Source organism: Cherax quadricarinatus, chromosome 31, assembly GCF_038502225.1.
Source record: "Cherax quadricarinatus isolate ZL_2023a chromosome 31, ASM3850222v1, whole genome shotgun sequence".
NCBI lineage: Eukaryota > Metazoa > Arthropoda > Malacostraca > Decapoda > Parastacidae > Cherax > Cherax quadricarinatus.
The window spans coordinates 30,340,740-30,367,898 of record NC_091322.1 but is presented as its reverse complement, the minus strand read 5'-3'; the positions used below and the strand labels follow the sequence as shown (position 1 = coordinate 30,367,898).

The 27,159-nt window shown below is 39.0% G+C and overlaps 1 protein-coding gene across 9 annotated transcripts in view; it reads left to right on the top strand.

Moving 5' to 3' along the window:
• The window catches only part of LOC128703476 (uncharacterized), a 171,388-nt gene that overhangs the window by 46,841 nt on the left and 97,388 nt on the right, over positions 1-27,159 (top strand). For 7 of the 9 annotated variants that reach the window (XM_070090315.1, XM_053798171.2, XM_053798169.2 and 4 more), the window contains exons 5-7: positions 6,710-6,841; positions 11,575-11,640; positions 24,954-24,977. In XM_070090315.1, the coding sequence (XP_069946416.1) occupies positions 6,710-6,841; positions 11,575-11,640; positions 24,954-24,977 (222 nt within the window). The remainder of the gene's footprint in view (positions 1-6,709; positions 6,842-11,574; positions 11,641-24,953; positions 24,978-27,159) is intronic. The other 2 variants (XM_053798166.2, XM_053798172.2) reach the window with 2 other exon arrangements.

Below are 27,159 nucleotides of genomic sequence, written 5' to 3'. Positions count from 1 at the left end.
ACTGTACTTCATATACATTTGTGTTCTGCATGGTAATATACTTGACCTGCTCCTATTCTTCCATATATATTACCTTAACCCTTTCAGGGTCCGTCCCGTAGATCTACGGCTTTACGTTCAGGGTCCAAACCGTAGATCTACGTCATGAGCTCAGCTCACTCTGATAAACTGTGAGTGGTACATTTGGGCCTAGATATGAGAGAATACATCTATGTGGTATGTGTGCACCACATAAAACAGATCCTGCAGCACACTGTGTATAATGAGAGGAAAAAAACTGAAATCATGATTTTTTTATTAAAACAGCGACTTTGCAGTGTTTTTTCATGTGTTTTTTATAGTTATATTTGCGATTTCTTGGTCTCATTTGATAGAATGGAAGACATATTACAGAAATAGAGATGATTTTGATTGGTTTTAGCACTGGAAATGACTTGAAACTGAGCTCAAAGTAGCAGAAATGTTAAATTTTTGCCGATGTTCAAGAGTAAACAAACGACCTCACACGTCTAATACACGCCAGCTGGTGGGTCTAATATACATTCACAAATGTGGTGATGATATTTATACAATTATTACAGTATTGCATAACAGTAAATCTTCTATTTTTTGGTGTGAATAAAAATTCATTATGCAAATAAAAAATCAAAATGGAATTTATTTGTAAAGCCTCAAAACGTAACTAATGAACAGAGGAAATGTTAGTTTAGTTCCAGGAATACCTACATTGTTTATTCTGGACCGTATTTTGAAATTGGAATATTTTGAACTTTGTGTTAAATTGGCCAAATTAACAATTTCCGATCACTTTAATTTGTAGTTGAAACAGTTGACTTGGCGATTTCTTGTGCTCAATCGATAGAATAGAAGTAATACTAGTGAAATAGCTAAGAATTTGGTTGGCTGGAATAATGTAATTGGCCTAAAATGGGAGTCAAAGTCGGCAAAATCGCCGATTCGTAAATATTGCTGACACATCAAAATTCGCGAGTGCATAATTTCGTCAATTTTCCATCAAATTTCGTAGTTTTTGTTTTATTACCTTCACAAAAAGATTCTCTACCATTTCATAAGAAAAAATAACAAATTTTTTTTTGAAAATTCTTGGACACTGGGACACCACTTCAGATTTGGGCCTTGGACCCTGAAGGGGTTAATTAATGCCAACCAATGTGACCAGTATTGTCTTGAGTCAAGACAACCAACATGCTAAATCAAGCATAATTAAGAGCTTAAGAAAATTCATACTGTATGTGGATTTTTTAAATAAATTCCAGCTAAAACTAAAATAATACAATACATTTTATTTAGTAATAAATTATCTCACCAAATAACAGTAGACCTTAACCCCTTCAGGGTCCAAGGCCAAAATCTGAAGTGGTGCTCCAGTCTCCAAGAAATTTTGAAAAAAAAAAAAAAAAAAAATTCTTATAGAATTAAAGAGTACATTTTTGTGAAGGTAATAAAACAAAAAAAAAATTTTTTGATCAGTACTTACCGAGATACAGTGCCGAGAAGTTTACCCCAAATGACGTGGTGGTGGCAACAGCGACGATTTCCACATACGCACATTACTTTGTTTACCGTTTTTTGTAGTTTTTTCTTTTCCTTTCTAATTTTTTTCTTTTCCTACTAACATTTGGGGCCTGAGAGACCAATACTGTATATAATGTATATATATAAACTCACTGTATTGAACACAATAACTGCACTAAAGTTATTATCATATTATTGTTTACCACTGTTGTTTATTACAATAAACATGCACAAATCTTGTATAATACTAATGTTCTATCATATATTTACATATTTGCAATCACTGGACATGGTTTTAGAACTGCTGGAGCTTGTGGAACTCCTTGAAACAAGGCACCATGCACAGAGGTACCTTACATTCCTCACACATAAACCGAGTGTCTTTGCGTCTTTGTTGCTGTCATTTTGTTTGTGCACAGACGATGCATCTCTTCTGAGCAAATTTCTTCTGAGTTGAAGGAAGCTGTATTATGAAATGATCACCTTCTCTCCTCAAACGCTTGGGTATATCCTGAGGAGTTCAAGGACCTTGTTGTATAGCAGGTGTTGTTACCTGGTACTTCATTATGAGTTGTCTGACAACAGACAAACAAAATTCACCATACGGTGGTCTGTTGCCAGTCTTCATTTGGTACATATTAGTATATGCATTGAGCATTGAAGTGTCCATGAGATGGAAGAAAAGTTTCATGTACCACTTGTAACTTTTACGAACACAATCAACAAAGCCAATCTGCATGTCACATTTGTCAACCAAGCGCATGTTTTGTGTATAATCAATCACTGTCACTGGTTTTCGAATATGTTCATTAGTCACTCGATCAACTTTGCCACTGTCTTGCATTTCATTACGGTGAATGGTTGTCAACAATGTGACATCTCGTTTGTCATGCCACCGTAATGCCATGATGTCATTGGCAGTAAACACCTGCACGTCATCATCACGAGCACCTGCCTTGAGCCTGGGGCATATGTTTACGATTAGAACGCACTGTGCCACACACATCTGTCTTGTTCACTCGAAAGAAATCACTGAGTAATGGGCTTGTGTACCAGTTATCGATATACATATAATGTATGCCCCTTACCAAGATAAGGTGCCATCATGCTTCTCACTACATCACCTGAGATACTCAATAACATCTTGGTATCTTTCAATGTTTTGCTTCCCGTGTATACAACAATATCCAATACCAGGCCACTGTCACAGTCACAGAGTACAAACAGTTTTATACCAAAGCGTTTCCTCTTGCTCGGTATATACTGCTTGAATGACAGCCTACCTTTGAACAAAATCAAAGACTCGTCAATTACAAGATTCTTGAATGGATAAAAGTACATGCTGAACTTTTGTTTGAGATACATAAAAACATTTCTAATCTTGTATAACCTGTCACTTCTGTCAGGCCTGGTTTTGCCAGGCCTGACAACAGTGAGATAAACCTGTTCACTGGGATGATTTCACTGAAGACTGGGGTAGAAATTAGCCGATCTGTGGCCCAGTATGCTTTTATATTATGCTTATAGACATGAGGCATAAGCATTATTGTTGCAAAAAGCAAATACATTTTTGCAACAGTCGTCTCTTTCTACAGGTGTAATCTTGACTGTGGTGATATGATCATATTTGCCATGGTGTACTCAAAATACTTATTACTTTCCCTGACAATAGTTTCCATCAATGGCTGGTCAAAGAATAGTTCAGAGAATTCCAGTTCATTTGCAGTGTTTCCAAGGGAACAAGTTGGTAGAATTCCACTTTCAGAGTCATCAAAGTGGTGGGGCTTGGGAACAAAATTGGGATTTTGCTGCCAATCCCAGATACGGTTTGCTGGTGGATACTGGACATCATAGGCTGGTTGTGCGGGTAGTTGTGGTTGTGGTGGGCTGGTGGATGATGCTCTGCTTTGTCCTTGAACTGCAGAGTCAGCAGCGTGGGTCCCAGCCTGGGCTGGTGAGTCACGCATGGCCGTGGCACTACCATCACCACAATCACCATCTACTGATGCCTGTGGTCTATCCATGCCAAGTGTAGCCACATCATCCTCACTATCACTATCACTATCTATACCTGGTGTAGGGCCACAGGATGTACTCCGGGATGTACTCTGTCCCCTGAGCACGGCATAGGGTACACTACCCGAGCGCATGCGGCGGCATACATACTGACGCTTCACTGGTGAATATGATTCCTCACTATCACTACTCGAATGATCGTCAAGAGCAATAAAATCACAATCCACATCACTATCATCATCATTACTGAAGTCAGAGGCCTGGCCACGCGAAAATAGTTTTCTCTAGTGTTGAGATACAACCGACCGTGACTGACGAGTGCCCACACCAGAGGTAGAAGGTTGAGGATCGTCAGGGTTTTCTGCACTATTATCGATATCCTGGTCATTCCTTTCGGTCACTAACTGATCAAAGCCAAAGAATTCGTCTTCATTTCCACTTCCATCACTGTCAGAACTATCAGATAGGAACAGGAGAGTCCCAATTTTCCTTGGAGTGAGAGCTGCCTTGCGACGAGGCATGGTGAACAAGGGTAACTGAGCCGGCATTCCCACAATGCTACGCGGGCGCCTAGATTTTTTGTTTATGGTGCACACCCACCACGCAGACCCGTTCTCTCACATGTAGGCCTATGAGCGTTTTTGCGCTAAATTTGACGGCGCTAGAATTTTGGCGTAGATCTCCGGTTTTGACACAATGTGAAGCCGTAGATCTACGGGACGGACCCTGAAAGGGTTAAAATAAACAACAGCTAAATGAACAGGAAGGTAAATACAGTAGAGCCCCACTTTATGGTGTTTCACTTTACAGTGTTCCACTAATATGGACATTTCAATTTATGACCAAAACTCAACATACGGTTCCCCCTGTCTTTCTAATACAGTCACTGTAACCCACTTTACTTTATCTCTCTAGTTCACTTTCAATGCCTAGTATATTACATGTGGGTGGGTTGGCCAGGTGGGTTACCATACCTACCACACATGACTTCTTACAATGAACACTACTCACTTTTCACCATACATTAAGACTACAAATATTTTGAGGCAAGTAGTGAGTGTACTGTGTGTGTGTTTTACTTTTTATTGTTTTTTAATGTCTAGTTCTATTGCTAGCTTAATATATGTTAGTGTAAACTTATCTGATATTTATGAGTGGAAACACATGGCATTCCGCTTTCCAGTGGTAGCCTTGAACCTAACCTGCCATATAAGTGGGGCCCTACTGTACAGTGGTTGTCATTAAAGTTTGCTGGCATCCCCTCTCCAACCACGACCACAAAATATACAGTTCCTAGAAAAAAGAATAATGGACAAGAGCAAAGTAGAGCCAGATCTATTCAAATTTGTGAGAAACAAACTGTGAAGGGCAAAACACAAACAATTAAGGACACTGAATGGCAGGTGATATAGACCAGGGGTGGCCAAAATGGTGATAACGTTACACCAATGTGTTTGCCATTGTTCACCTAAGTAGGTACCTGGGTGTCAGAAGACTTGTGGGTCACATCCTGGGGCACAAGATTAACCTAAGTTGCTGGAAATGCTCTGCCTAACTAGGGGGCTTTCTATATACATAGTGGTAAGTCAGTGATGTCTGCTAGGTCTGTAATAGTTGTATCATGTAAGTGTAAATATAAAGATTATTATTATTATGATTGATGCACATGAGTGGTCCTCAGCCATCCAACAGCTTACCATTAAGAACATCCATACTTATTCATGTGCCTACTACATACACAGAACAATACACGCAAATATAAACCCCCCACTCAAACTTTTCCTCACCAACCTAAACAGGACACATGACCACAACACAAGACACAGATCTCTTTTTGATGTACCTCATGTCCATATCACACTGTATAAAAGCTCTATGCACATAAAGGGCCCCAAAATATGGAATTCATTACCAGAAGATATTAAAGTAACCCAGTCTGAAAATCAATTTAAGACTCTTCTCAAAAGCCACTTAATCACCCTAGACTAAATGCTAAATACTCAGTACACACTTACTCACCTATGTACTCCCACATCATAACTGAAACAATCACATTGAGCCTTTTATCCATTGTTGACAGGAATATAATTGAATCATTGTTTTTCACAAAAGCATTTTAGAATATAAATACGTATATCTTTGTATTATACAAATTATGATTCATTTATAATTAATATTCTACTGTACAACTATGAAATAATTACTTGTACATGTACTTTCCTACTGTACAACTATGATATACTGCTCCTTAGTATTAAGTAGAATGAAAGCCAATAATGTTAAGTTGGTCCATAATGCCAAGGCATAATAGAGGTTCTCTTTGTATTGCAACCCACTGTTGTATATACACAATCTCAATGTACTGCTTGCAAAGACATTAAATAAATAAATAAATAAATAGGTCCAGTGTGGGGTGAGCCTTACCAACCAGCAGTGCAATAGATTGTCTCTTGGACAGAGTCTGAGCTAATAGTAGTCAGGGTCTATGAGGGTGGCTTTGCAGCCAATCAGCAATAGAGCTGAATGTCTGTGGTAGCATCTTAGCCAATAGCAGAGTTTGTCCTATAGTTTATTGCCTCCTCTTCAGTTTGAAGCTATAACATGTGTTACCTGCACTAACTCTGGACTACATTTGTGTTATAATTACACCAAGTCATCATGGGCCCCAAAGTGCATAGTAAACAGGAAATTTCTCAGATCAAGCAAAAAATTGTGAAAAAGAATGGAGTTAGAATCAGTGCATTGGTATTTATATTATCAAATAAATAGAAGGAATAAAGGCTATTAAAGTGTCAGACAGATATGTGGTAGTGAAAAAAAGTAGAGAAATTATCATAGAGATGGAAAGACTGTTATTGTTGAGGATAAGAGAGAAGCAGATGAAGGGAGATACAGTACCTGCAAGTTATATCTGAATGTGCAAGTCCAAGGTACAATAAAAGTTCTGGGGTCTTGGTACAAATTACCATAAAACCATTTATTTTGGGGTTTGAGTTACACTGGTTTTGAGGTACGATACATCTTCTGAAACAGATTAATATTGAAACTCGAGGGGCCGCTGTACTACACCTTCCAAACTGATCATATCTTTGAGTATGACATGACTTTATAAATCATGAACTTAAAAAGTATATAGTATATAATTTTTCTCTTCCAGATAAAGAAACTGGAAGTGAACCTGTATGACCGCTGTATCATTGATCTAATAAGTCGTATGGTAGAAGGCTGTGGAGTGCGGCTCACTACTCTAGAGCTTCACCTAGTTGATGATTGGTTTTTTGTTGCACAGGTATGTAACAGTATATAACTTTAGAAACAGTAATTACAGTACAGGTTGGCCATCACTAATCCAGCAATCAGTTATCCGGTTCCATCAGTTATCCAGTTCCATCAGTAATCCGGCAAAAATTTCAGCTAGCATAATTTCAAATTTCATCATTATACTGACTCAGATTTCTTCATTATACTGACTTAGAAATTGTGCAGATGGTTGTAAATTCACAGCAGCAAGCCAGTGGAGGAGAAAGCAGTGATGAAAATGAGGAAAATGTAGCAGAAAGTCTTTCTATTGATAGGTTAAGTGTATTCTAACCCAACCACTTTGTAATCTGGAACACTACAGGTCCCAATGATGCCAGATTAGTGATGGCTGACCTGTACTATGTGTCTCCTGTGAATACTCCCAAGGATCATCAGAAGATCCTTTGCCCCACATTCAGACCAGGCCTCCTAAATTAAAAAGTACATTCTTCTTCTTCTTGTTGATTCGCCGGTACTTCCGGCCCGGGTCTTCTCCAGATGGTGACCTGGCAGTACATTCTGTATTAAAGGAATAAGAGCTATTAATAAATATGCATGATACAAAAAAATAAGTATTCTGCCAGAGTGCAAAATGTTTTAAACCCATCCCCACTGTCTACCAGTTCTAGTGCCTTCAAATCTGGTGCAAGAAGCCTGGTAGGCCTAGACATGAAAAAATGGATCTGCATATTTTGCAAAAAAATCAAGGCAGCTGCAGTGCATCATGGGAATACCATCTTAGTTTAGCATTGTTCACCATACTGTGTTGCTGCAGTACTCACTCCCAAGAAAATTATGCACCTTTTTCTTAGTGACAGTTCCAACAAGAAAGATATACCGAGGATGAGCTCTGTGGTTTCAAGGATAAAATGATCAAAAGTGACTTTAGTATTATCATTGCTTTTATGTATTAGTGTGAGGCATGGGCTTTAATCCTTTCACTGTCTCTTATATACATCTACTTTATCGACACCAGTGTTGCTCACATAGATCTACATTTTAAGCACAGCTCCTCAGATATACTGTGGGTGGTAAATTTTTGCTTAGACATGAGAGAATGGGTCTGTGTAGTGAGTGTGCATGGTACAAAATAAAAAAATCCAGCCCCCACATGGTGCATGATGGAAAAAGCAAACCTCTGAATTTGAGGTGTTTTCTAGGGTGGGTTTTATGGTTCATTGGCTATTTCTTGGAAGACCTACTACTGAAATAGAAATTATTTTGGTTGGTTTCAGGACTGGAAGTAGCTTTAACCCCTTTCATTGGCCATGTCATAGTACTACAGCTTTGTGGTCACTGTTGGTGCTGTAGTAGTAGTATGCCATGAGTTCAGTTCACCTAGCTAAGCATGAGTGGTAAATTTGGGCCTAGATATGAGAGAATGGGTCTTTGCAATAAGTCTTCTTCTCTTTCAACAAACCATCCGTACCCCACCGAAGCAGGGCGACCCAAAAAGAAAAACATAAGTTTCTCTTTTTAACTTTAGTAATGTGTACAGAAGGGGATTACTAGCCCTTTGTTTGCAGTAAGTATACACCATATAAAAAAAATATCCTGCAGCATGCAGTACATAATGAGAAAAAACTACGATTGTTTTTGGTTAAAACAGCAACTTTGCAGTGTATTTTTGTATGTTTTTTATGGCTGTTTTCTTGGTTTCTTGGTCTCATTTGATAGAGTAAATAAAAAAAATAGAGATAATTTTGATCTGTTCCAGGACTGAAAATAATTTGAAATTGAGCTCAAAGTAGTGGATATGTTAAATTTTCAAAGATTTTTATGATGTGAGACAGAGCTATTGGTCTATAGTTCTTAGCTTTTACTTTGCTGCCACCTTTATGGAGTGGGGCTATATCCATTGCTTTTTAGTGACTAGAATTTCACATGTTTATGCTCCTTCTCCATAGCATACTTAGGGCCCACAAAAGGGGTTTCTTGCAGTTCTTAATAAACACAGAGTTCCATGAATCTGGGCCTGGGGCTGAGTGCATGGACAAGTTGTCAATGGGTTTCTCAGAGTCTAGTGAAGTTAGGGTTCTGTCAGAAATTTAGCATACATTGATAGGGTTTTGAGGCTCATTCATGAAAAAAATATTTGGATTGTCAATCTTTAGACTGATTAGTGGCTCACTGAACAGAGAGTCATATTCATAAAAACATTCTCTACCTGGAGTTTACCATTTCATAAGAAAAATAAAAAAAAATGAAAATTCTTGGACACTGTGGACAAGTTTCAGATCAGGGGTCTGGACAATGAAAGGGTTAAATTGAGCTCAAAGTAGCAGAAATATTAGATTTTTGCCAATATTCCAGCAGACAGGTAGCACTCCCTACAACCCTCAGTCTGTTTTGTGTTTTTTTAATAGGTTTGATTCAGTTATTGGGACACCGTGAACCATGACCAGTCTTTCCTGGGAATATTTTATTATCCGAGAAATAGAGTAACTCTTCTACTTTTGTGTAAATAAGAATTCAAAATGGAAAGCAAGGGTAATATAGGAGAGGCCTGGGGGACATGATTTATGAACAGAGGAAATGTTAGTGCCAGGAATGTCTAATTTGTTAATTATGGACTATTTTTAAATTGGTACTTTTTGTTAATTTTGTGTAAAACTGGCCAAATTACCAACTTCTGTTCACTGTATAGGGTAGTTGAATGAGCAGTTTCTTGTGCTTAGATGATAGAATGGAAGGCATACTTGCAAAATAACTAAGAATTTGGTCATATGAAGCAGTCTAATTGGCTTAAAATAGAGCTCAAATTTTGTGAAATCGCCAGTGCATAAACTGTGCCTGAGTAATTCCATAAGTTTTCCGTCAAATTTTGTGCTTTTGATTTCATTACCTTTAGAACATTCTGTACCACTTCAGAAGACTTTTTTTTTTAAATGTGGACACTGAGATCAGTATTATTTTAGAGGGCTTGGGCAGTGAAAGGGTTAAGAGTAATGTAAATATTATGCAGAGAATTCTGAGAGTAGAATTAGAAGATGTAGGGTTATCAAAGGTATATTTCAGAGGAGTGAGGAGTTGTAGATGAATGGTTCAGAGAACCGACACGTTGATAAATTAGACACATGTGCAAGTCTTGGGTATCTTTATGGAGGAAACGTTTCGCCACACAGTGGCTTCATCAGTCCATACAAAGGAGAATCGTGAAGAACAGGAGAAGAATGAGGTAATCAGTCCCTCAACCTTGAGTCGATGTGGTCAGTCCATCAATCTTGAGTAGAATACAGCGTATGTGCCGAGAAGTAGCTTATATACCGTAGGCAGGAGAGGTGCAGCAGACGTAGGTGGTGTCACATTTGTTCAATGTGGAAGTAGGTCATGCCCAAGGGTTAGGCAAGCGAAGAATTCCCAAGTATTAAGATCCCAAGAAGTTGCAGTGTCTGACAGGATTGTAGATGAATGGTTCAGAGAACCGACACGTTAATAAATTAGACACGTGCAAGTCTTGGGGTATCTTTATTGAGGAAATGTTTTGCCACACAGTGGCTTCATCAGTCCATACAAAGGAGAATGGATCTTGGGATCTTAATACTTGGGAATTCTTCGCTTGCCTAACCCTTGGGCATGACCTACTTCCGCATTGAACAAATGTGACACTACCTACGTCTGCTGCACCTCTCCTGCCTACGGTATATAAGCTACTTCTCGGCACATATGCTGTATTCTATCCTAGATTGATGGACTGACCACATCGACTCAAGGTTGAGGGACTGATTACCTCATTCTTATCCTGTTCTTCACGATTCTCCTTTGTATGGACTGATGAAGCCACTGTGTGGTGAAACATTTCCTCAATAAAGATACCCAAGACTTGCACATGTGTCTAATTTATCAGAGTGAGGAGTTGTTGAGGTGGTTTGGGCATTTAGAGTGAATGGAGCAAAATAGGATGATCAAAGAGGATGCATAAATCTAGCATGGAATGAAGGAGGGGTCTGTTATCATTATTTATTATTATTATTTTTCAACATGCTGGCCATCTCCCACCAAGGCAGGATGACCCAAAGAAGAAACAAAAATTTCTCTTCTTTTTAAATTTAGTAACTTATGTAGAAGGGATTACTAGCTCCTTGCTCCCTATTATTATTATTATTATTATTATTATTATTATAAATAGATAAACCCATAAGAGGGTCATACAGCACCACGTGATGGAGTAAAAATAACATTTCAAAGAGGAAGAGGTGCTAAGGAAAGAACATTGGCAAAAAGAAAGTAAACAGTGAGGACGGGGCACCAGTGATGTGGCAAATCTTGAGGTTGTAGTAAATTAAGAATAAATGTCACAGTCAGTGCAGATTATCTGTGAACTAACAAGCATTTATAAAAGAGTCTGCATAAAAGACAAAACTGTGGAGAAGGATTTCTTTTTTTGTAGATGCAGAAGTAGGGTCAGGGGGCAGTGACATCAGTAACAGTGGTAGCAGCAGTGCCAGTGGGTGTGGCACAAGACATAATCTGTTTGTCACAGTTCAGACCAAGTCACATGCTATAAGCCATGATAAATTTTGCCGAAGAAAAAAAATGTCCCTGCTGTTGAATCCAGAGAACTTGTACATAGTATATTTGAAGTCTCTTAACCAGTCAATATTATAACATCATTTTTTCTCCTCATAATAGCAGTCTTAATTTTTTTCACATTGTTTATCATGCTTATAGCAAACTCCAACATTTGGAGATAATGCTATACATTTTTTTTTTATCCCTCAGGCCCACAACGTTGTTGCCAGTTGTTGTCCGAACCTAATTACACTAAACTTCTCTGGAGATTACAAGGTCAGCATCACTACCAGTAGCAGATTAATATCATATTGTTCTGTATATGCAGTACTTATATTTACCAGTAAATACTCAAGAAATATTCCTAATACAGTGGAACCTCAGCTTACGAATGCCCCACCATGCAAATTTTTCAGGATACGAACAGTCACTCGAACTATTTTTTTCTTCTGGATACGAATGAAATTTCAGGATGCGAACTTCCTCTTAAAGGGAGGTTCCTTGGTGAGGGGCTCTTGATCAAGGGAATAGGATCTGTGCTCCACTTCCCTAAATTAACAATAATAATAATAATTATTATTATTATTGTTATAATACATACTAATAATAATACACTGAAGCAGGCCTGTTGGCCCATACTAGGCAGGTCCTTCACAATCCATCCCACTAACGGAATATTTGCTCATCTCAATTTTCAATGCTACCCAAGCAATAAGCTTTGATAATTCTATTTACTCATGTGCAGGTCCCACTCACATCCAACCCCTCTCACTTGTGTATTTTTTTTTTTTAATAAGTCGGCCGTCTCCCACCAAGCCAGGGTGACCCAAAAAGAAAGAAAATCCCCAAAAAGAAAATACTTTCATCATCATTCAACACTTTCACCTCACTCACACATAATCACTGTTTCTGCAGAGGTGCTCAGAATACAACAGTTTAGAAGCATATACATACAAAGATACACAACATATCCCTCCAAACTGCCAATATCCCAAACCCCTCCTTTAAAGTGCAGGCATTGTACTTCCCATTTCCAGGACTCAAGCCCAGCTATATAAAAATAACCGGTTTCCCTGAATCCCTTCACTAAATATTACGCTGCTCACACTCCAACAGCTTGTCAGGTCCCAAATACGATTCGTCTCCATTCACTCCTATCTAACACGCTCACGCACGCATGCTGGAAGTCCAAGCCCCTCGCCCACAAAACCTCCTTTACCCTCTCCCTCCAACCTTTTCGAGGACGACCCCTACCCCGCCTTCCTTTCCCTACAGATTTACAGTGGACCCCCACATAACGCTGTTAATCCGTTCCTGAGAGCTCAATGTTATGCGAAATTATCGTTATGCGAATTAATTTTCCCCATAAGAAATAATGGAAATCAAATTAATCCGTGCAAGCCACCCAAAAGTATGAAAAAAAAAAATTTTACCACATGAAATATTAATTTTAATACACACAAACTTAAGAAAACATGCACAGTTACATGACACTTACCTTTATTGAAGATGTGGTGATGATTGATGGGATGGGAGGAGGGGAGACTGGATGGTTTTAGTGTTTAGAAAGGGAATCCCCTTCCATTAGGACTTGAGGTGTCAAGTCCTTTTCCGGGGTTGCTTCCCTTCTTCTTTTAATGCCACTAGGACCAGCTTCAGAGTCACTGGACTTCTGTCGCACAACATATCTGTCCATAGTGGCCTGTACCTCTCGTTCCTTTATGACTTTCCTAAAGTGTTTCACAACAGTGTCAGTGTAATAGTCACCAGCACAGCTTGCAATAGCTGTCTGAGGGTGATTTTCATCCATGAAGGTTTGTACTTCAAGCCACTTTGCACATATTTCCTTAATCTTTGAAGTAGGCAACTTCTTCAATTTCTCTATCCCCTCCTCCGAAGCAATTTCCTCAGGTGTGGCCTCTTGCTGTTGAAGTTGATCTAGCAGCTCATCAGTGGTTAGTTCTTCATTGTCCTCCTCCACCAACTCTTTCACATCCTCCCCACTAATCTCCAACCCCAAGGACTTCCCCAATGCCACAATTGATTCCTCAACTGGCATAGGATTCTCAGGGTTAGCCCCAAATCCTTCAAAATCCCTTTGGTCTACACATTCTGGCCACAGTTTCTTCCAAGCAGAGTTCAAGGTCCTCTTAGTCACTCCCTCCCAAGCCTTACCTATAAGGTTTACACAATTGAGGATATTAAAGTGCTCTCTCCAAAACTCTCTTAGAGTCAATTGAGTTTCTGAGGTCACTACAAAGCACCTTTCAAACAGAGCTTTTGTGTACAGTTTTTTGAAGTTTGCAATAACCTGCTGGTCCATGGGCTGCAGGAGAGGAGTGGTATTAGGAGGCAAAAACTTCACCTTAATGAAGCTCATGTCCCCACAAAGTTGCTCTGCCAAGTCTGTAGGATGACCAGGGGCATTGTCTAACACCAGGAGGCACTTAAGGTCTAATTTCTTTTCAATTAAGTAATTTTTCACAGTGGGGGCAAATGCTTGGTGTAACCAGTCATAGAAAAAGTCCCTAGTGACCCATGCCTTATTGTTTGCCCTCCACAGCACACACAAATTAGCCTTGAGGATATTCTTTTGCCTGAACGCTCTGGGAGTTTCAGAGTGATACACTAATAAAGGCTTCACTTTGCAATCACCACTAGCATTGGCACACATGAGAAGAGTAAGCCTGTCTTTCATAGGCTTATGTCCTGGGAGTGCCTTTTCCTCCTGAGTAATGTAGGTCCTGCTTGGCATTTTCTTCCAAAACAGGCCTGTTTCGTCACAATTAAACACTTGTTCAGGTTTCAGTCCTTCACTGTCTATGTACTCCTTGAATTCATGCACATATTTTTCAGCTGCTTTTTGGTCCGAACTGGCAGCCTCACCATGCCTTATCACACTATATATGCCACTACGCCTCTTAAATCTCTCAAACCAACCTTTGCTGGCCTTAAATTCACTCGCATCACCACTAGTTGCAGGCATTTTTCTAATTAAATCCTCGTGCAACTTCCTAGCCTTTTCACTTATGAGCGCTTGAGAGATCTATCGCCTGCTATCTGTTTTTCGTTTATCCACACCAATAACAGTCTCTCAACATCTTCTATCACTTGCGATCTCTGTTTCGAAAGCACATTTAAACCTTTGGAAAGAACAGCTTCCTTGATTGCCGTTCTCTTGGACGCAATAGAAGCGATGGTTGATTGGGGTTTACTATACAACCTGGCCAGCTCGGATTATTATTATTATAATCAAAAAGAAGCGCTAAGCCACAAGGACTATACAGCGCTGCAGGGCAGGAAGGAAGCGAGGGCATCAGGTGGCAAAAGGGAGATGGATGAGTAATAGGTTACGGATAACAGCGGGGTAGTGGATGGTGAAAGGATAAAGGGCAGCAAGAGACTGAACTAGAAAGGGGTGGGGGGAGTGCGAAAAGTATCATCAGAGTTTGTGGAGTAAATCAGTTGTTGTCAAGAAGTCAATGAGAGAGTCAGGATTAAAGGAGGGTCCATCAGCAAGAAGGGAAGGTAAAGAGAGAGTAGTAGAACGAAGACGACGTTGGAGGTAAATTCTGCATGCTCATTGATAGAGAGGGCAGTCTAACAGAATGGCCAGCTCGGAGACACACACTCCACTTTCATACTTAGCAATGATCTCTTTCTTCATCTCCATAGTAATTCTCACCCTTATCCCTGTAGGGTTGGCACTAGAAGCTTTCTTGGGGCCCATGGTCACTTATTTTTCAGGTGAAATCACTATAAAAAGGCTGTAATAATACGAAATGTTCCGATTGTATGCTTGAATGTTACCACGGAGGCTGGCTTGTAAACATTGCCACTAGCAGAACAAGTGAGGCTGGCTCAGGCCGCATGGACGTGTCTCGGACGAATCGCGTTGAGCAAATTTTTTAGCTCTATGCGAGGCCAAATTTTAGCGATAAAATGTATCGCTATGTGGATTTAACACTATGCGATGCCAACGTTATGCGGGGATCCACTGTACAGTGGTCCCTCGTTTTTCGTAATTAATCCGTTCCTGGAGGAGCTACTATAAACAAAATTTACGATTTGCGAATCAATTTTCTCCATAAGAAATAATGTAAATACAATTAATCCGTTCCTGACACCCAGAAGTATTAAAACAAAAAAAATTTTTACATGAAATATACATGTTGTACATAAACAATACAATGGGAAATGATGAATGAAACATTAACAGCATAACACTTACCTTTATTGGAGATTCTTCTTAGTGTATGGGAGACTGGAGGAGGAGAGAGATTGGATTGTTTACAGTTTGGAAGGGGAATTCCCTTCCAGGAACACCTCAGGTACCAATTGCTTCTCTGGGGTTGCTTCTCTTCTCTGTTTCTTAATGCCACTAGGACCACCTTGAGAGTCACTGGAGTCCTGTCTCGCAAAGTAACTGTGGAGAGAGCTCTGTTTCTGGCGTCTCTTTAACACTTCCCTATAATGGCCCAAGACTTTGTCACTGTACATATTTCTCACCTTCTTTACCACAGGCTTGGCACTAGGAGCTTTCTTTGGAGCCATGGTAGCTTATTTAGTACTTGCAAGCACTAAAATGAGTGGAATATTATGAAATATTTTGTAGGAGCACTTGACGGGACCTTCACTCACTGGTAAACAATGCCAGACTGGCTGGGTAGGGAGGCCGCCTTGGCTCACACCGTGCGTACGTGTCCCGGACGAACTACTATTCGCGAGTCAACCTATGAAAAGCGAGTCTATGTTTATACGAAAATACCCCTATGATTGGCGAAATTTACGATTGCCGAGAACTACGAAAAGCGAGGGACCACTGTACAGTATATGCTCTCCATGTCATTCTACTTTGATCCAATCTCTCTAAACGACCAAACCACCTCAACAACCCCTCTTCAGCCCTCTGACTAGTACTTTTATTAACTCCACACCTTCTCCTAATTTCTACACTTCAAATTTTCTGCATAATATTTACACCACACATTGCCCTTAGACAGGACATCTCCACTGCCTCCAACCGCCTCCTCGCTGCAGCATTTACAACCCAAGCTTCACACCCATATAAAAGTGTTGGTACTACTATACTTTCATACATTCCCTTCTTTGCCTCCATAGATAACGTTTTTTGTCTCCACATATACCTCAATGCACCACTCGCCTTTTTTCCTTCATCAGTTCTATGATTAACCTCATCCTTCGTAAATCCATCCGCTGACACATCAACTCCCAAATATCTGAAAACATTCACTTCTTCCATACTCCTCCTCCCCAATTTAATATCCAATGATAATATAAGAAGCCATCTGGATAAGCATAGCTTGATTAATGATACTCAGCATGGATTCACGAGGGGCCGTTCCTGCCTAGCTAATTTATTAACCTTCTTCAGTAAAGCTTTTGAGGCCGTTGATCATGGTAAAGAATTCGATATTGTTTATTTAGATTTTAGTAAGGCTTTTGATAGAGTACCGCACCAGAGACTGTTAAAGAAAGTGGCAGCTCATGGCATTGGGGGAAAATGCTGTCATGGATCGAATCATGGCTCACTAATAGGAAGCAGAGAGTATGCTTAAATGGGGTTAAATCCAAGTGGGGATCTGTAACAAATGGCATACCACAGGGATCAGTTTTAGGCCCGTTGTTATTTATAATATATATCAATGACCTTGATGAGGGTATTACTAATGATATGAGCAAATTCGCCGATGACACAAAGATAGGTAGGATAATTGATTCAAACATAGATGTTGGGGAACTCCAGGAGGATTTAGAGAAACTCTATTCTTGGTCAGAAAAGTGGCAGATGCAGTTCAATATAGATAAACGCAAGGTTCTGAAGCTCGGGAGTGTCCATAACCCTAGCACTTATAAGTTAAATAATGTAGAACTTAGCCATACAGATTGTGAAAAGGACTTGGGGGTTATGGTAAGCAGCAACCTTAAACCAAGACAGCAATGCCTAAGCGTACGTAATAAGGCAAATAGATTATTGGGATTTATATCAAGAAGTGTAAGCAACATAAGTCCAGAGGTTATACAGCAGCTTTATACATCATTAGTAAGGCCTCACCTAGATTACGCAGCTCAGTTCTGGTCTCCATATTACAGAATGGATGTAAATTCATTAGAAAACATTCAGCGAAGAATGACTAAATTAATACATAGCATTAGAAATCTTCCATACGAAGAACAATTGAAGACTCTTAAACTACATTCACTTGTAAGACGAAGAATGAGGGGAGACATGATCGAAGTGTACAAGTGGAAGATGGGTATTAACAAAGGGGGTATAAATAAGGTCTTGAGGATATCTCTCCAAGAGAGAACCTGCAATAATGGATTCAAATTGGACAAGTTTATTTATTTATTTATTTATTTATTTATTTATTTCCAATTTGTGCACACATACAGAGGTACAAAAAAAATACAGATAAGAGCAGTATGCCAAAGCCACTTATACTATGCATAGCATTACGGGCTGGCTTAAAATTAACTTAAGATTAACTAAGCAATGATTATTATTATTATTATAATCAAAAAGAAGCGCTAAGCCACTAGGACTATACAGCGCTGCTACTAAGCAATGATGAAATCAGTGATAAAACATTAATGTAAACAGATAACTATAAAGCACAAGTGAGTATTACAAAGACAGGTCATATGGTTGCATTCAGTTAGGTAGTGATTCTGTTAGGTAGTGTATTTAAAAAATAATAAAGTTAGATTGGGTTTTAGGTTTAACATTTATGTGATATAATTGTGAGAAACATTTAAGATATACAATTTATAATGTTCAGTTATTCAGTATTTATTTGGTTTTGGGTGAGTAAGTAATCTTTGAGAAGAGACTTGAATTTATAAACAGGTTGTGTTTCTTTTATATTTACAGGTAATGAATTCCAGATTTTAGGGCCTTTTATGTGCATTGAGTTTTTGCATAGTGTGAGATGGACACGAGGAACATCAAAGAGTGATCTGTGCCTTGTGTTATGGTCATGTGTTCTGTTGAGGTTGGCAAGGAGATGTTTGAGGGGAGGGTTAATATCAGAGTTAAGTGTTCTATGTATGTAATAGGTGCAGTAATAAGTATGGATGTTTTGTATGGTGAGTAGGTTTAGTGTATTGAATATTGGTGGAGTGTGCTGCCTGTAGTGAGAATTTGTTATCATTCTAACTGCAGCCTTTTGTTGGGTAATTAGTGGTCTGAGATGGTTAATTGTTGTTGAGCCCCATGCACAAATTCCATAGGTGAGATAGGGGTAAATAAGAGAGTGATATAGGGCCAGGAGGGCTGACTGTGGAACATAGTACCGTATCTTCGATAGTATGCCTACAGTCTTGGAAATTTTCTTAGAAATTTGATGTATATGTGTATGAAATTTGAGTCTATTATCAAGGTGGATTCCTAAGAATTTTCCCTCTGTTAGTTTTGTGATAGGTGATCCATTTATCATTATGTTAAGAGGGACATCTGTAGCTCTGTTACCAAACTGAATGAAGTAGGTTTTGTCAATGTTTAGTGTAAGTTTGTTAGTCCTCATCCAGGTAGATATTTTCTGTAATTCGGTATTTACAGTATTGGCTAGTGTGACTGGGCTCGGGTGAGAGAAGACGTATGTAGTGTCATCTGCAAATAGTGTGGGTTTGAGTAATTGCGAAGCATTTGGAAGGTCATTTATGTATAGGAGAAAGAGAAGAGGGCCAAGGACACTTCCCTGTGGGACACCAACTGTAATTGGTTGTGCAGAAGAGTTTGCCCCATTTGCGTACACATATTGGCTTCTGTTGCTGAGGTAAGACTTGAGGTAGTTGAGGGAGTGCCCTCTTATACCATAGTGTGACAATTTTACGTGGAGCAAGTCATGGTCAACTGTATCAAAAGCTTTACGTAAGTCAATGAAGATCCCCAGTGGGACTTCTTTTTTCTCTATTGCAGTGTATATATGTTCTAGCATGTGTATAATAGCATCATTAGTATTTTTATTAGGCCTGAATCCAAATTGGCAGGGGTTGAGTATGTTTTGGGAGATAAGGTAGGAGTAGATTCGTTTATGAATTAATTTTTCGAAGATTTTTGAGAGAGGGTGTAAGTTGGATATTGGCCTATAGTTATTCAACTCTGTTTGGTCTCCTCCTTTGTGGATCGGGGTGACCCTTGCTATTTTGAGTACTGCAGGGAAGGTGGAGGATTCAATGGATTTGTTAAAGAGTGTTGCAATGATTGGTGATAGCACTTGTGACACTTTTTTGTATATAAGGGGTGGTAAGGTATTTAAATCTCCTGCCTTGTTTTTTAGTGCGTTGATAATAAGGGAGACTTCGTATGGGTTAGTCGGAGCTAGGAACAGTGTGTTCGGGTAGTTGCCGGTGAGGTAGTCATTTGGTGGGGTATCTGAGCTTGGGATTTTATTGGCAAGGTTTTGTCCTATAGTGGAGAAGAAATCATTGAGTCTGTTTGCTGTTTCTGTTGGTGGGAGTTGGGGTTCATCTGTTTTTGCTAATTTTATTTCGCTATTTCGTGATATCTTTTTTGTTCCCAGAATTTCTGATAGGGTTTTCCAGGTCTTTTTTATATCACCTCGTAAGTTGGATAATCTGTTCTCATAATACAATTTTTTTGCCCTTCTTATCAGGCTGGTTAGGATTGACGAGTAACGTTTTGTTTGGTCTCTGGTTATGTGACCCATTCTGTACTGTTTTTCATATTGGTGTTTTGTATTTATGGATTTGAGAATGCTGGGTGTTAGCCAGGGACTGTTCAGTCTCTTTGCTGTCATCTGTTTAGTTTTTTTAGGGCAGTGCTTGTTATAGAGGTATTGGGTTTTTTTTAGAAAATTATTAATACATTCGTCAATATCTGTATAGGTTTCTAGCTCAGTGTGCCAATCAATGTTTGCTATTGCTGTTGTGAAGTTATTAATGGCTGCCTCATTGTGAAGTCTGAAGGTGACTTTAGTAGTGTCTTGGGGTAGTTTACCAAGAGTTGTTATGAGGAAAGTAGGGTAGTGGTCTGTGGTATTATCTGTAATTATGCCTGATTTTAAAGGGGATATGGTGTTGGTCCAGATGTGGTCAAGTAGGGAAACACTAGTCTCTGTAACTCTTGTAGGTTTTGTTACTGTTGGTAGTAACATACAGTTACTCATTGTGTTTGTGAATTCAGTAACGTGTGGGTCCTGGTCTTGCAGGAGATTTATATTGAAGTCACCTGAGAGTAGTAAGTGATCTTTGTTCATGCGTGCATCAGTTATCATACTTCCTAGATTTTGACTAAATTGGCTAATGTTTGACTGTGGAACTCTGTAGATGTTTATCAATGTGAGAGGTTTTTGTAGGTACTTTGATTTGAATTTAGCTATTATATATTCCCCATGTTCATCCCTTGTGCAAGTATTAGTGATACATTCTAGTTGGTCTGAGTAGTATATGGCTGTGCCACCCCCTTGTTGATCTGGCCTACAGTTGTGTATGGCTGTGTAACCAGGAATGGCATAGACATCTGTACTATCAGGCTTTAGCCAGGTTTCAGTTAGAAAGGATATAGGAAAGTAATGGTTTGGAAATAGGGTAGTTGATGAGTGGAACAGTCTACCTAGTTGGGTTATTGAGGCTAAAACCTTGGGTAGTTTCAAATTTAGGTTGGATAAATACATGAGCGAGAGGGGTTGGATTTGAGCGGGACTTGCATATATTAGTGGATAGTTATCGGACCTTATTTCTTAGGTAGCATTGAAAATTGGGTTGGGCAAATGTTTTGTTAGCAGGATGGATTGTAAAGGACCTGCCGAGTATGGGCCAACAGGCCTGATGCAGTGTTCCTCCTTTCTTATGTTCTTATGTTCTATGTCCTTTCTAAATCTAAATTTATCCAACTTAAATCCATTATTTCTGGTTCTTACCTGGTTTGACACCCTCAGTACTTTATTAACTTCTCCTTTGTTTATGCCCGTCATCCACTTATACACTTCAATGATATCTCCCCTCATTCTACGTCTCTCCAGAGAGTGGAGATGTAAGGCTTTAAGTCTATCTTCATATGGGAGATTCCTTACACAGTAAATCATTTTAGTCATTCTTCTCTGTATGTTCTCCAATGAGTCTATATCCATCCTGTAGTAAGGGGACCAAAACTGAGCAGCATAATCTAAATGAGGCCTCACTAGTGATGTATAGAGCTGTAAAATAACTTTTGGACTTCTGTTACTTATACTTCTTGAGATGAATCCAAGTAATCTGTTAGCCTTGTTGCACACACTTAGGCACTACTGTCTTGGCTTTAGATTTCTGCGTACCATGGCTCCGAAATCTTTTTCACATTCTGTATGATCAAGCTCTACTTCACCTAGTTTATAGCTTCGAGGGTTATTTTCATTATCAAGGACTAGTACCTTACACTTATCCACATTAAACTTCATCTGCCATTTTTCAGACCAAGACATTAATTTGTCCAAATCCTCCTGGAGTTCATTGCTATCCTCCTCAGAATGAATAATATGGCCTATCTTTTTATCATCAGCAAATTTGCTTATGTCACTCGTAATCCCTTCATCAAGGTCATTAATGTAAATTATGAACAAGAGAGGTCCTAAAACTGATCCTTATGGAATGCCACTAGTGACTAGTCCCCATTCAGATTTGAATGGGGATTAGCTTTAATAATTCTATTTATTCACGTCCAAGACCCACTCAAATTCAACCCCTCTCACTCATGTATTTATCCAACCTAAATTTGAAACTACCCAAGGTTTTAGCTTCGATAGAACCTTGGGGATAAGTCCACTCCTTCAAATTACCGTCCAATAAGCCTGACATCTATAGTGAGCAAGTTATTAGAATCACTTATAGCTGACATTATTAGAAGTCACCTTGAACAGCATAATTTGATTAATGAATCTCATCATGGGTTCACGAAAGGTCGTTCCTACCTGACAAATTTACTGACGTTCTTCAATAGAACATTTGAGGCAGTGGACAGTGATAAAGAATACAATATTGTTTATTTGGATTTTAGTAAAGCCTTCGATAGGGTACCTCACAAGAGACTCTTAAGAAAAGTGGCAGCTCATGGTATAGAAAGTAAAGTTCTAGCATGGATAGAGGCATGGCTTACCAATAGAAAGCAGTTTCCATTAATGGGCTCAAATCAGAATGGGGATTAGTCACTAGTGGCATTCCACAAGGATCAGTTTTAGGCCCTCTCTTGTTCATAATTTACATTAATGACTTTGATGAAGGGATTACGAGTGACATGAGTAAATTTGCTGATGATACAAAGATAGGCCATATTATTCATTCTGAGGAGGATAGGAATGAACTTCAGGAGGATTTGGACAAATTAATGTCTTGGTCTGGAAAATGGTAGATGAAGTTCAGTGTGGATAAGTGTAAAGTACTAGTCCTTGATAATGAAAATAACCCTCGAAGCTATAAACTAGGTGAAGCAGAGCTTGATCATACAGGATGTGAAAAAGACTTGGGAGTCATGGTACACAGAAATCTAAAGCCAAGACAGCAGTGCCTTAGTGTGCACAAGGCTAACAGATTACTAGGATTTATCTCTAGAAGTATAAGTAACAGAAGTCCAAAAGTTATTTTACAGTTCTATACCTCACTAGTGAGACCTCATTTAGATTATGCCACTCAGTTTTGGTCTTCTTACTACAGGATGGATATAGACTCATTGGAGAACATACAGAGAAGAATGACTAAAATGATTTACTGTGTAAGAAATCTCCCATATGAAGATAGACTTAAAGCCTTAAATCTAAACTCTCTGGAGAGACGTAGAATGAGGGGAGATATCATTAAGGTATACAAGTGGATGACGGGCATAAACAAGGGAGATATTAATACAGTACTGAGGGTGTCAAACCAGGTAAGAACCAGAAATAATGGATTTAAGTTGGAAAAATTTAGATTTAGAAAGGATATAGGTAAGTACTGGTTTTCTAACAGAGTTGTGGATGCGTGGAACAATCTTCCCAGTAGGGTGATCGAGGCTAGGACCTTGGGTAGCTTTAAAAAGAGATTGGACAAATATATGAGTGGGAGGGGCTGGGTTTGATTGGTGTCATTGGGTACGAGAGTAAATTCTTGGGTAGCTTTGGGTAGGGGTTGTTTTGATAAGGACCTGCCTTGTATGGGTCAATAGGCCTTTTGCAGTGTTCCTCCATTCTTATGTTCTTAAAAGAGATTGGACAAATACAGGTACCGTCTGACTTACGACCGAGTTCAGTTCCGACAAATCGGTCGTAAGTCAAAATGGACGTAAGTCGAACCTTACTACTGAATATCAACATCACATTTTTGTAATGACTTTATTTTATTGTTTTATTTTGGTATTTCATTTTTTACTTTACTTTTTATGCTGTTAGTACTGTATTTTATACTGTAAGGTTTAGGATAAACACTGTGTACAACACAAACAGTTGTTTATTTCCCAGAAATTTGGCATAGAAAACACGGTCGTATGTTGAGCAGGTTGTAAGTCGGATGGTAGGTGTATATGAGTGGGAGGGGCTGGGTATCATTGGTGTTGTGGGTGTATAACATAAGAAAGGAGGAACACTGCAGTAGGCCTGTTGGCCCATACTAGGCAGGTCCTTCACAGATCCAACCCACTAACAGAATAAACATACCCAAGCAATAAGCATTGACAATTCTATTTACTCATCTTGACTGTGTGCTAATGGAGTTCACAGGAAGCTGACATCAAAGAAATGCTGAACATTGACAGTGATGCACCTGTTGTGCATTCCTTGAGTGATAGTGAAATTAGACGAGTTGTGATATATAAATAAGCCGTAGAGTTGATAAAAGCATCATACTGAAGTATTTTGTCGCGCCTCCTGAGAGCAGGAATTCTGCTGGAACAGATTAATGCCATTTCAATTAATTTAAAAGAGGAAAACTGACTCAACATACGAACAAATTGGGATACGAACACGGTCACGGAACGGATTAAATTCGTAAGCCGAGGTTCCACTGTATATGCAATGTAAAATAATACAAATCAATGTGAAACTAATAATGTCATGTCTTTTGTTTCATTACAACTTTTATATACAAAATAGAGCCTTGGGGGGGTCTCTCACACCTAGGGGGGCCCCTTTTGCTCTTATGTTAATTTGCCACTGATCAATACTCTGTGGTTTCTTAATGATAATGTAAAAATTAAATTTGGTTTTTAACAGAAATCTTGAAAGTGTTATACTGTATTTTTAGTATTTTTTTTTTATGAGAGTTGTTTTTTAGATATTTTTTAAAATGTATATGTTAAGTGTTACTCATTTCAAGAATTTAACTCATTTCCTGGAAATAATCTACTGTTTTAGTTATTTCTCTAGACAAAATTTTTTGTGCAGAGTATATGCAGTACAGTACTGCAATGTAAATTGTCTATAAGATGGACCTTATGGAATTGCTAATAGATAATTATAAATCTTGCAGTGACTGGTAAACATGAAAAGTTGCATCTAACTTGCATCTAACTTTTGTTAGTCACTGAGAAACTATGCTATTGTTTTCCTTATTTGATAGAGGAAGTGCCAAAGTTTACTAATGATATATAATTACTTGGATAGGTAGAAGCAGAACGACCAGATCAGGTAAGTCATTAGACTTTTTCAGATGATTACTTATAAGAGCTATAAACTTGTGGATTCTGCTTACTATACCATTGAGGAGAGTACTGTTAAAAGTGTGACAGTGCTCTTAACAGCACTTAACAGTACTCTTGACAGTGTGACAGTGCTCTTAACAGTGTGTGAAGGTACTCAAGTCTGTTTTAAAATATTAAATCATTCTTCTTTCAACAAATCGGCCGTATCCCACCGAGGCAGGGTGGCCCAAAAAGAAAAACAAAAGTTTCTCTTTTTAACTTTAGTAATGTATACAGGAGATGGGGTTAGTAGCCCCTTGCTCCCAACATTTTAGTCGCCTCTTATGACACGCATGGCTTATGGAGGAAGAATTCTGTTCCACTTCCCCATGGAGATAAGAGGAAATAAACAAGAACTAGTAAGAAAACAGAAGAAAACCCAGAGGGGTGTGTGTGCATGTCTATATATATATATACATGTACAGTGGACCCCTGCTTAACGATCACCTCCCAATGCGACCAATTATGTAAGTGTATTTATGTAAGTGCGTTTGTACGTGTATGTTTGGGGGTCTGAAACGGGCTAATCTACTTCACAATATTCCTTATGGGAACAAATTCGGTCAGTACTGGCACCTGAACATACTTCTGGAATGAAAAAATATCGTTAACCGGGGGTCCACTGTATATATATGGGAGTTGTCACAGTTGCTCTTTGCTGATGACATGGTGCTTTTGGGAGATTCTGAAGAGAAGTTGCAGAGGTGCAGAGGTTGGTGGATGAATTTGGTAGGGTATGTAAAAGAAGAAAATTAAAAGTGAATATAGGAAAGAGTAAGGTTATGAGGATAACAAAAAGATTAGATGACGAAAGACTGGATATCAGATTGGAGGGAGAGAGTATGGAGGAGGTGAATGTATTCAGATATTTAGGAGTGGACGTGTCAGCAGATGGGTCTACAAAGGATAAGGTGAACCATAGAATTGATGAGGGGGAAAAAGGTGAGTGGTGCACTGAGGAGTCTTTGGAGACAAAGAACTTTATCCATGACAGCAAAGAGGGGAATGTTTGAGAGTATAGTTATACCAACGCTCTTGTATGGGTATGAGGCATGGGTTGTAAATGTTGCAACAAGGAGAAGGCTGGAGGCAGTGGAGATGTCATGTCTGAGGGCAATGTGTGGTGTGAATATAATGCAGAGAATATGTAGTTTGGAGATTAGGAGGAGGTGCGGGATTACCAAAACTATTATCCAGAGGGCTGAGGAAGGGTTATTGAAATGGTTTGGACATGTAGAGGGGATGGAACAAAATAGAATGACTTTGAGAGTATGTAAATCTGTAGTGGAGGGAAGGTGGGGTAGGGGTCTGCCTAGAAAAGGTTGGAGGGAGGGGGTAAAGGAGGTTTTGTGTGCAAGGGGCTTGTACTTCCAGCAAGCGTGCATGAGCAAATGGTTTTTAGGACTTGACATGCTGTTGAAGTGTAAGCAAGGTAACATTTATGAAGGGATTCAGGGAAACCGGCAGGCCGGACTTGATTCCTGGAGATGGGAAGGGGTGTTTTGTAACTGTAATGTAAGCATGCCTCTGGCAAGACAGTGATGGAGTGAATGATGCTGAAAGTTTTTCGGGCCACCCTGCCTTGGTGGGAAACAGCTGATGTGTTAATAAAAAAAATATAGCTGATATAATTAGTGCAGTGGAACCTCAGTTGTCGAACTTAATTCATTCCAGATGTTGATTTGACAACCAAAGCACTTTTTCCCATAAAGAATAATGTAAATAGAATTAATCCATTCCAAACCCCAAATGACAATACATATAATAATTTATTAAAAATGTACTAAATACTACATAAAACTAAAAATTAATACTAAAAGAAACTTTAACTGAAATACTGTACAGTAAAAGAAAATTTAACTGCTTCTTATCTGTCAGAGAAGAGCTAATGGCATACTGGAAGCAGGAAGTGGAGAGAGGAGGATGTTATTGCTTGGAAGGAGAGTCAGGCAACTCTCCTTCTTTTGTTGTTTCACTTCCCACTACTAACACCTTGTTCTGGCTCGCTGGTTCTTTCACTAAAAACTTGTCCAGTGAGGTTTGTTTCAGGTTCCACTTTAAGGAACAACATATTCTGGGTCCTCGTGTTTTTTTATTTATCATCCGATTTCATAATATATGGTGAGATC